Here is an 11,704-nt window from a genome sequence, read left to right as displayed (position 1 = left end):
TTCTTCTGTAATAAATCCCTTTCTTCCTCTTCTTATGAGACTGAATGACAGATGAAAGACAACTAAAGCAGAGACAAAAAAAGGTTTCAGTACCCTTAAATGACATTTATTAGTTTCTCTATCTTGTTTTGCGGTAAACATGAGCAAAAATATACATACAGTAAGAGCAAAAAATAAAGATTGAGAATAGAATTATCATCCATTAGGGTGAGAATATCCCAATGTATTTTGTGGATTTCCCTCTTGAACTATCCTTGCACCAGTCTCAGGCGTTAGTACTCTATACGGCGAGGAGGGTGGGATGGGGTTAGTTGTATTTCTTCTTTTTATTGAAAACATGAAAACATGGCTCTCTGTAACATTTGTGCTGGGCTCTGCTGCAGTTCTGTTCTGTACTGAAAAGAATCTGGAGGTTTTGCACGTGAACATTCTCTTAAAGCACTGCTCGTTTTTATCTATTCACCGTGACATGATGTTCTGATACACCCATCTACATACCTAACATGAGCAGTTGCTAAAGAGAGCATTCACTGAAGGCTTACCAGATTCATGTGACACAGAGGAAAGGACTCAGACAATAACAAATAAACATCTCTACATAAAAAAACTCCCTTTTACCAACCAAATTCTGTGACTTTCATTAAACAATGATGAAAACCCATCTAGTAGCTTCCTTGACATGATACAATCCAATAATAATACATTCTTTCCTTTTCTTTACAACAAAATAGCAATAAAAATACTCTTATAAACAAAACAATACTTTTTATATTGTTCCATCTTGATAATGCACATTGGCAGAGTTGCCTGAATGCAATATCTACAAGTTCTCCCCTCTTAGCTCTTTGCTTTCGATGATTCATGATTACTAACCTTTTCATTACATCCATCAAACAACCACACGAGAAATAAATATATTGCTTTTTGAGGACATCTCCAAATTATCACAGCAAAAAAAGGATAAATGGAGATAACAGGAAATAACATTCTGTGACACTGGGGAACAACACTGTCTGTCCACCAGGAGGCACTGTTATGTCGTAGTGAAACATCTTCCTATTGTGCGTATTATTATTATATAACACTAGGCTTTATAATAACACAGAGTCCTCAGCCATCCACCTGGAACCTACATCTGCTGCTAGTAATCTGTCTGTGCAGCACAACAAAAGAATGTTAAACTGTCAGGAAGATCTTTGGTTGAGGATGGTTAAAAAGTTCACAAGATGGACATGAGTAAAAGATTTTAGTTGCAATTAAAAGCATTAATTTATTATTGACTAAGGGTTGAATGACCTAACAAGGCGAGGAAGCGTCTTGCTTGTAAAGAAGATGATGGAGGAAACAGGGAGGAGGAGCAACAAAGTAGGGTAAAGACGTTCAGCGTGCCTGCTGTGGATTAGCCAACCAGATTAAGAGATTACAGTGAAATTAAGTAAGTGTTACAGGAATCCCAGAGGAGAAATGCATGTAAAATGGTCAGTGGATTGTCACAAAAAGTTAAAGAGTCTAAGCATCCCTCAGTAAGAACAAGCTCTCAGATATTTACACCGAACTAACTGTCTTTGTCTTTCAAACCTGGATCAGATTCATGAAAATCAATTTAAAGCACTGCAAGAAGTGGGGAGAATTTGAGTAAAATGCAGCCAGACCTTAATATACAGCGAACAGATGCTTGTCTTTTACACTGTTAATATGAATTAACACAGATACAGTCTCTGGAGCAATTTCAAATTTTTTGCACTAATAATCAACTCAAAACACGGGGGAAATTTTAGATTTCTCAAGAAGTCAAAGTGGTTGTCGAGCAACCAACACAGCTCTCCCTGATTATTGAAAACTGTTTTTGTATGAATAAGAATTGATGAAATTGAAAAAAAAAAAAATGTATATAGTCAAAGAGGCAAAATCCAGTTGTCCTATCAGCCTATAAAATAAAACTTACACGTATCAACAATTCACATATTTAAACTCTAATTAACTTTAAAATAAGATGCAACCTATTGTATATGGGTGAATATGTCAGAAGATGAATTAAATAAAGGGAATAAACACAAACTCTCTAAACTTTCTGCCTCCCAGAATATGTACAGCAAATAATTCAACTCAGTTTCACAAACAAAACAAAGAAAAGCACACTTCCAGTGCAAATAAATGAAAGTATGACACTGCCATCTATTTCTGATATGTACAGACATATGAAATAGATGCAACACATAAAAAAAAAAAAAAACTTTTTAACTTAAAAATGAGACACAAGAAAAGGGAAAATGACATGTGATTCCCAGTGCTGCAGGAGGATAGGTCTCAATGATCAATTCAGAAATTAATTTAATTAATTGATACTCTTAAGATGTATAAATTATAACTGATGTACTGTCTCATAGCATTGATTAATTTGACCTGCAACCCAATATGTATCCCATCTATTTATATAAGATACCCTCAGGTCAAATAAGTGTGAATGACAAATGACAAAAAAATGATGATTATTTAATACATGTCCTCTCATCTGAAGAATGGGATCAAGCATTCATAATGTATGCCTCTTAATGAATATTGCACATTGCATGCAACTTCCCGACCTACAATATGAAATGAGACCTGTGAATGGAAAACACACGCATGTACTCACACACAAACACATACACATGAACACACTCACGCTTCTTAAAGGTTTTGACTTTTGCAGATACCTATTGTACTGTACTTCGCTCTTGAAAACACACCCTTGGTGCGTGTCTGGTTCCGAAAATCACCATGTGGTCCCTCCTGGTGGTCAGCGGTTTAACATAACCTTATTTCACACGTAGCAGTGAGGTGGGACACATGGGCCTCCTGCCCTCATAGCACACTAAAGACGATACACACATGCAAAATGGCTTCATCTCTGCATCCATCCATCAAGATATGCAAGTCTGTTGGATTATTCTTTTAAGTGCAACAAAACAGACGTACTCATATAAGGTTATGATACCGTATAAATACTGTAGATATACACATTTTGTATTGTAATTTGTGTATATTTATATATAGAGGGATACTCTATAAGGAGGCAGCAGGAAGGGAGCAGCAAGAAACTGGTAACGTTGCTGATCCTTGCAAACTTTGAAAACACGTTTACTTCCGTTACGTATATCCCCTAGTTTGTCATGCACTATAAATAGACGTCACCTCAAACTAATTTACAGAAAAGAATGTGTCCCAAAGCTCACAGACAGAAATAATGACAGGATTACCACCCTTTATTCTTGCCTCATTTCGTCACCCAACTGAACAAACAAATCCCAGAATGTTGGGGTTGTAAACAAATCCTACAAAGGGTGTGAATACTGCGATTTTTTTCTGTGTATGTGCAATGTTGCAGAGAATGAAGAAAAATAGTTTTCGGAAGAGGGACAGGGTCAACCTAGTTCATAGTGTTGATCCTCAGCTTGAAAGACACTCTTCCAGCAAACTTGTCTCTTTCGCTTCCAATGGGAATGTTGTTGGCGTTAATCTTGCACTCGATGTTGACATCTTCATTGACAGTAATGTTAAGGAACTTGACGGCAACCAAAGGCTGAGAATAGTTCACCTGTAGAAAGATAACCAACATGTTAAACACAGACACCTATTCGTCTTAAAAACAGGGGAGGAACAGGTAAATTAGCATTAATCGCCAACTATCATAAAGAGATATTTTGACGTTGACATCTTACCTGAGCTTTCTTGCCATAGTACGGGTAGTACATAAGGTTGAAAGTGCCATTTGGAGGGAAGTACATCAACTCTCCAATTTTGTCACTATCTTCTCTCTGTGAAGTGAAACAACATCACATCTTCAGTTCCGACCTCCATATATGTGGCAGAAGAGTAAGCATGTGACTCCTCATTGGTCTTCTTATTTTCTTTAAATCTCATTTCTCAGCAGGCCCACCATCCTTTTAACCTTCAGCTTGTAAACTGTAATCATTCCATTAATGCACAAACTGCACTTTTACAACTCTAGGGTCCATACGCGTTTAGAACTGCAACGATTATTTGACTACTTGTTCTCTACAGAATCAATCAAAGTTAAAACAAAAGGTCTGATTTGTCAGATTCCATATTCTTGAATCTGAAGGTTTTCTGGCGTCTCTCCTCATCTATGGCAGTAAACTAAATATCTCTGGAGTCATGTTGGGCATTGAGAAACATTCTTTCACCATTTTCTGGTAATTTACATACCAAACAATTACTCATTTCATCAAAAATATAATCATTCATTCATTCATTTTCTGAACCTGCTTTATCCTCACTAGGGTCACGAGGGTCGCTTGGAGCCTATCCCAGCTACATGGGGGCGAAGGTGGGGTACATCCTGGACAAGTCGCCAGTTCATCGCAAAATATAATCAACAGATATTATTTGACACTGAAAATAAGTTAGTTGCAACCCCATGTGCTTCTGTTATTCAAGCCAGGGCTATTAAAGCTAATGAAAACAATCTCTAAAACAAGCTGTGAAGACATAGCTTAATAAACTGAAATTACATTAAATGGTTTTAAAAGACACAACAGCTAAATAAAACTACAAATAATATATAAAAAAGAAACTAAAACAAGCTACAACTGCAGATAAAATCAGTTGTCTTTCCATTTTCAACTTCATGGTAAATAAGAAAAAAAAAACTCAGTTTCTGTAAATTACACATTTCATCATAATCCCTAAATTAAATAAATCAAAAATAAAACTACTTACCACTAAATGTGAACTAAAAAAAACTAAACTAAAATACTAAATACAAAAACTATAAAACAAAGACTATAAAAACTATGCATTGTGTTAATATGATTTTATCTAAAGACTACTATATCCAGTGTTACTACTATATGTATCTAACCGCAGTCTAAACTCTACAAATCACAGGTTCTGTCCTGTTCTTACCCATTCATCTTTGCCAACTTTGTATCTCTGACAGTGGACAAGTTAATGGTGGAAAATGATAAAAGAAGAAGAAACAGACATGGATGGTGTAAATGACAAAGCAACATGCAATAGAGAGGTGATAGCCAACGCCGTGGAAACACAAACATGTGAAAGAAATGGAGGTGAGCGGTGGCATATTGCAGATGAAAGTTAAACACAGTGGCTACAAACAGGCTGACATCATTGTGAAAGACAATAGGGATTACCTTCGCTCCACAGGTGACATACGGCGCCTGCCCGTTCTTTCCTGGCAGCATCCCAATCACCTGGTGAGGAAGAGGACAACACATCTCCAGTACGCTCACATGTCACTTTTACTTCAGCAATAAAACAATAAAGAATGCAATAACTGATCATCCTGACACTGACTTCACTCTTGTTTACTTGTATTCTCTGCATCCCCCATTATTATCTCAGTTACTCTACGTTTCCTAGCAACACCATCCCGTTTCCCCTCCCTCTGTCTCTTTCATACCCGATTCATCTTGATGATGATGCATGGCTTGCCCTCCTGGTATCCATAGTAACGGTCATTGATTCCAGAGCATTCCTCCAGTATGGTGCGGTTGAACTGACAGGAGCGCTTTGGGTTGTTCTTTACATCACCACTGTCTTCCTGCACAAAGTACTTATCTGGGACACATTCATCATTTTTCTGGGACTGGACGGAGTTGTTGTAGGCTGCAGGGGAGAGAGGAGTTCATGTTGTAGGTGAAGGTTGCTGACCCTGCTAATCTTCAACCCAGTGACTATAAAGGAGTTACCTCCTATTAGGTAAAAACAATTCATTCTAGATGGCTGGATAATCCACAGCAGTAAGCTCTATAAGAGAAGCAGAGAGCCAGACTTACGTGCCAGGAACCTGTCCAGAGCCTGAGCATACATGTCCCAGGTCTCGGTGTTCTGGATGTCATAGACAATCTCATAGGTCTCATCTGCTTTGGGTCTAATCACCATTCCTGTGAGAGAGAGAGAGAGAGAGAGAGAGAGAGTGAGAGAGAGAGAGAGAGAGAGCAGAGTGAATTCACAGCTCTGTGATGCAGACTGTGACCTGTGTTCATCTTGTGCCTGTTATTATTATTTACTGCACCTGGTGTAGAGAGCCTGTCCTGCCAGGTTGGCTTGTGATCGTCCAAGGTCTGCAGCATAACATACATGGTGAGTGCAAACAAGCCAGCCAGGAAGACATAGAAAATTAGATAGAAGAGAAGAATAAGACCTGCAGACAAAGAGAGAGACATGAATTAACTTAAGCATCAATTATTTAAAGAAGCAAAGTTTTTATCATTATCATTACATATCATTCATATATCTGCAGTACTAGGCTTTATTTCTTTCATGCAATTCATTATAAAATTAGGAAGTTCCATCTAAATCTGAAACCTACCCATTTGCATTTTTTTTTCGTTAATTACACTGGCCTGTATGGCAGGTCCTTATTTCAGCCTTTGTCAGCCTCTGTTCTGACTGGTCAGCTTCTGTAAAACCTGCCTAGTGACAGCATACTGTGGATCTAAGCACATGTTTAGCACAGCCCTGCTGCTCTGGAGGCTATAGAATCTGCCCTTGGAGAATTTATTTTAGTATATAATCCATAACCATCTGTACATGTTTGACTCAAAATATGATCCAAATTATCAGAGTGAACCACAACCAACAGTGGAGTAACTCTCTGGTACACATTTTATTCTTTACCTGTCTGTTTTATGAGACTGTTGTGTAATTAACCACCCAGTCATAACAATTTGTGTATGAGTGCAAACATGTATATTATGAGTACATACTGTAATGACAATTAACAAACACCAATGGACATTATTTATTACGAGTATGTGCATATGTACATTCAAATACATACAAAATATTACTTAAGTTAAAATGTTGCTTATTTAAAGAGGTGTTACCTAAAATAAACACCTTGTACAGTCTTGTTTTCCATTATATCAGAAAAATGTAAGATCTTAACTATTCCTGACATCTATATCTATCATTACTCTGGTGTGTCAGACCTCTTTCTTGCAGATCACTTTGTGCAAAGGCTTGTGATTTATGCATGACAGCTACTTACTTTAATGTAATGTCAGCAACTTTACATCAGCACAGTACATTTGATAACCCTTATAATGTACAAACACATCTGGCGAAGTTACAGCTCAAATGAAATGGAATAAATGGTCATTAAATGAAATGGTGTTGCTGTGTTTTGTTTGAGTGGTTACTTTTTAGCTCATCACGAACACAAGAAGCCGGTTAATCTCCATTAAACTACAGTTGCTTAATTCCATCTGCAACATCTGCTTCCCTCTTTCACACACACACACACACATATGAACCCCTGAGAATATTAATTGAATAATGTGTTGTATCAAATTACTTAGTTTCAAATATCTGCAGTACTTCTATTTGTTTTATGTATTTCTGTAACAGTGTTAAAACTCACAGAACCATCCTCCATCTGAAGCCACAAACAGTGAGAATTAACCCAGTATTGAATATCTGGTCTGTGACCAATTTCACTATAGAGTTGCACTGTCTGCAAAGGAGAAGACTGATGACAGAGGTGGATACTAGAGGAGGGAGAACGAGGACCCCCAGGGACTAGGTCAGACACTGGGTCAGGGGATTACAACCCTTGGATTGAACGATGTAGGAAGACCACTTTAATTATTTAACAATAGACACTTGTTTTGTCTGAAATTATAATTAATTGTTCAGTTCATAAACAGCATTTGAGATATAAAACTGACTTCTTGAATATATGAAATGAAAGGATCATCAAAGGAATATGAAACAGATGTTCAGTCCCACTGCAGATATTTCTGTTTTCATAGAAGGTGGAGGAAACACATATAGGATTTTATGTGACACATCCCCCATTTTCAGCATCAACACCTGAGGCCAATGCTGGGTAGCAGCTGAATGCCCTGACCCTGTGCCTCTGCTGGATGGCCCCCAGCGTGGAGCTCATTCTCACTATTAGCAGGCTCAGTTCTGCATCTGCTGCTCCACACAGTCAGGCTCCTAGAAATCCATGACAAAATGTCAAGGGGAAGCATCTCCACAGGGAGCAATTACAGAGAGGCCCCTGGATGATTTAGAGTGTGTTTACTTTTTTGCGTTCGTTTGTTTTTCCTGATTGTTCCTTGACTTATTCAGATCTGGAGGAAAAGAAACTAATGCATAGTTGAGTATACCCGTAGCATGGAAATGGACCGAGCTGAGTCATTAAATATATACAGAGCATGCTCCATACCCTGGACCAGGCCGGAGGCTCTACAGTGAGAGTACAATCAGAGATAAGATGTGACAAAACAAAGTGTTAAAGTGTTTTCCCCTGTCATTAGGAGGGGGTGTTGTGCTAAGCATAAATATGACACCACCCATGGGAGAAAAGATGTGTATATGTGCATAAGGGGTCAAGCATGCAGGCGGGGTGGATTTCCCCCTGGCAAGGAGGGTGTTAGGTTAACTGTCTGCTCGCTGTGTCCATGCTGTTGATGGACAGTGAAGCATCTCTCTTACACTCTGTTTTTGTTCGCAGATGGCAGTTGAAAGCACAGAACAAAAGGCCCGGACCGGGTGGCTCAGCATCCTGTTCTCTCTTCAGTAATAATGGCAGGAGGTGTCTCTTTTCTTTCAGAATTAATTAGCAGGGCATGTTATTCAATTGGTTTGTAAACCAACCATCAAATAGACCACGAAAATAAAAATTAAACAGCCTGGAGAAGGTACAAAATGCTCCAAACTGTGGATCCTTAAATGTCATGCCACTTTGTATGAACAGTGCAATCTTACAGCAAAATCAACATCATGATTTAGATGCCAGCTGAGTCCTTTGAGGCTCTATTTCTCTTTCACAAGGTTTCAGGCCTTTGTTGTTTTTGGAAGTGGGAGGTGCAGAACTCTTAATTAGTCCTGTTTTAAATAGAAGTAATTGTTTGACCATGTTTTTTGGTTGCAAACTAACATGAAAATTGCAGGACTGGTCTACTTTATCAAGGTTATTTCCATATCATTACTGCTCTTAAAACAAAGCAGAGCACACACACACACACACACACACACACGAGTCGCTCTCACGTTTCTTCCTCAAAGCAGCCTTTCATCTGATGTTCTGAACATATATTATACTGAATAATTAGCAGGATGAACAGGAACTTTGTGTTTTATAGATAGACTGCCAATCAGACCAGAGTGCTCCTTTGCCCTCTGCTTCGTTCCTGCTGTAATAAGATGGAAATAACCTGCAAGCAGAGGTACAGCAGATACAATGTGCATGTATTCTTCAAGTGAGTGCAAGAGTGTTGAGGTGAAAGGCCAAGTATAGCAGACCTACATATAGTGGCTAACTACAGAAATAGCCTAATTAACAAGCCTTAGAGCACAGCTTAAAAAGGCCACCAGACCTTAAAGCACTTGGGACACACTGAGCTGGATTAAGTTGTACATTGTGGGAGGACTGCACCAAAGGAAGCTACAGTCAATGATTTCCAACACTGAAGAAACGACACCCATTCATGAAACAAAATCACCAGAATAGCACTGAAAGTAAAACTACTTTATGTGGTATTTTCTGAGTTCAAACACTACACCTTTGCATTGTCACTACAACCATTTACTCAGTAAAAAGACCAGGCCCTGAGCGTGACTTCACCTAAAGTGAGGTCCTGAATTGATACCTTCCCCATCAGCCAATGAAGTCATTAGATTAGGATTAAGTCCCTCACTGATTTACACTCATTGGGAGGGGCCGGGCTGGGGGTGATACAAATAGCATTTGGCCCTCGGCTTTACCCAGATTAAAACGCTCCAATGTCATTAGAACAGAGCCATATGCGCCATATCATTTCATGAATCTTTGAAATAGTTTCAGGCTGTTTTGGGGCAGAGAAAGATGCTTCTGTAAGGCTTCCTTCAAAACCCTTGGGAGAACTTGTGTTATCTGTCAAAGCAGATCAATGTAAAGGTATTTAACTTGAGTGACTAACAGTCTTCTACATGAAATGACTCTTCCCTGCTGAGGAATTCATGCTAAAACTAGTTGAAGAGCTCTAGGCGCATCTACAGAGAGGATCTGATGATGATATGCACTTTGCAACAGAGTGAAACCTGTTTCAGCAACACTGCAGTCATTTGCCCAGTTCAAATGTAAAATAAGACCATATGCCTCCACCCTTATGTTGAGCGCATTGCGCAGGGAAAGCGGCAACATAAATTAATAAATAAATAAAGCAACTAGACAGGAGTAGAATTTTCTGCCGGCTTCACCGGTTGATGTGCCGCATTCCAGAGCCAAGTGGAACAGCCCCGACACACTGTGCACACGCTGAACGCAACTTCACACATTTTACTCAGTTCATCCTATCCATGTCTGCACAAAGGCATCCCTGGAGACACTGTTGGGAAGCTTTTGGACACACTGTGACAGAGACCTGTTACAGAGTCCAGGGACCGGGTTTGCTGCATTGCTGTTGCTGGACAGTACTTACCCCAGCTGCTCGCCGTCCTGCCCAGAAACTCCCTCGTCCTCGGGTTCCATATAAACTCCTTCCATTCATTTTTCTCTCCATCCTTTGCCATTTTGTCATAAAAGTTGGTACTCCAAAGCACTAAATAAATGCGCCCTTAGAGCGATGCGCGCCGGGATGGAGCGGATGGAGAGTGTGACTGAAGCCCAGTGATTATGAGGAGCAGCAAATGAAAGCGGTGCAGCGCACGGACGCACAAATGAAATGAAATTAAAGCCCTACTGTAAACCTATCTAATAACACAAAACGGGTACTAATGGAAAGAGGTAGCGCTCCTACAATCAGCACAGATCTTTTAACTGCCCTCCCCCCCAGCTCTTGTCTGCATGCCGCAGAGTTTTGATGAGTGGTGCAGAAATCTAGTGATACTGCGGTAAAGCACTCCCTCCGCCTCTCTCCTCAGCACCCCCGCCCCCCCCCCATCACCACCACCACCACTCCGGCTCTCACCTTCCCCCACCCCATCCTCATCCTCCCGCCCCCTTTCCTACCATCTGGCCAATCGCATGCGCCGCATCCTGTCTCCTCGCGACCCAACAGCGTGAGAAGCAAAGCCGGGAACAAATGGTGCGGTGGCTGAGGGCATCCTTTTATTGGCTCCCTGGGCCTTATCGTCACGTCCCCAAAAGAGAAATCAACATGATCCCTCTGATATTCATAAAGGATTAAAAAGTGCCATTGTTACTCAATAGAGGATTGTAGTCAATAATTCATCTAGAGTGTTATATTACATCACATATGGACACTACGTCTGTGCTCTGCTGATGTCATACACTCTAATAAAGATGATTATGTTATTATGTGCTGTTTGTTTGAATAAAAATGGCATTTTAAATAATATTGAAAAGTTTAGAATTAATTGTGAAATATTTCTACAACTAATGTTCAAGAAAAAGTATCTAAATGACTAAAGTTCATCATTTTTTGCTTTTATAATAACACCCACAGGGACATAGTAAATTCAGATTGTGACTGTTTGACGTCTGATCACCCTGCGTCATCAGTTTATGTGTGTTGTAGTGAATGAGTGACAACTTTAACACATGCATGAATCCACACACAGCAGCAGTAGCAGAGCAGAGTGAAGTTAGCTCCCTCACTGGGACGCAGAGGGTGCTGCAACATGTGCTGCAGAAGTGCAGAGGGAACATTATGTCCACCTCAGCATCATCTCCACCAAAAAGCAACACGAGGCATGAAAACATGGAAAGATCCAGTTTGTTGTG

The 11,704-nt window shown here is 39.7% G+C and overlaps 1 protein-coding gene across 2 annotated transcripts; it reads right to left on the bottom strand.

Moving 5' to 3' along the window:
• Positions 1-90: 90 nt before the first annotated feature.
• On the bottom strand, positions 91-10,853 carry atp1b2b (ATPase Na+/K+ transporting subunit beta 2b). Of its 2 annotated transcripts, XM_030153677.1 has the most exons (8): positions 10,440-10,852; positions 6,041-6,169; positions 5,802-5,909; positions 5,426-5,631; positions 5,157-5,216; positions 4,909-4,935; positions 3,702-3,797; positions 91-3,577 (listed from the first exon to the last, which is right to left on the bottom strand). In XM_030153677.1, exons 1-8 carry the CDS (start codon positions 10,528-10,530, stop codon positions 3,410-3,412), a joined length of 885 nt encoding a protein of 294 aa, XP_030009537.1. In that variant the 5' UTR covers positions 10,531-10,852; the 3' UTR covers positions 91-3,409. The 2 variants fall into 2 exon arrangements, with proteins under 2 accessions (XP_030009537.1, XP_030009538.1); XM_030153678.1 differs by lacking the exon at positions 4,909-4,935 and having other exon boundaries at positions 10,440-10,853.
• Positions 10,854-11,704: the final 851 nt, after the last annotated feature.

The sequence above is a fragment of the Sphaeramia orbicularis genome, chromosome 14, assembly GCF_902148855.1.
Source record: "Sphaeramia orbicularis chromosome 14, fSphaOr1.1, whole genome shotgun sequence".
NCBI classification, from domain to species: Eukaryota; Metazoa; Chordata; class Actinopteri; order Kurtiformes; family Apogonidae; genus Sphaeramia; species Sphaeramia orbicularis.
Note: the sequence above shows the minus strand (reverse complement) of the source record. Positions and strands in the feature narration are given on the sequence as shown.

Excerpts from the sequence above, each read along its gene's own strand:
- atp1b2b (XM_030153677.1), bottom strand. The coding sequence starts at position 10,530 with ATGGCAAAGGATGGAGAGAAAAATGAATGGAAGGAGTTTATATGGAAC. Across the intron at positions 5,910-6,040 it reads GGACAGGCTCTCTACACCAG|GAATGGTGATTAGACCCAAA; the intron begins GTGCAGTAAATA and ends TCTCTCTCACAG. Across the intron at positions 3,798-4,908 it reads AAGTTGGCAAAGATGAATGG|AGAGAAGATAGTGACAAAAT; the intron begins GTAAGAACAGGA and ends TTCACTTCACAG.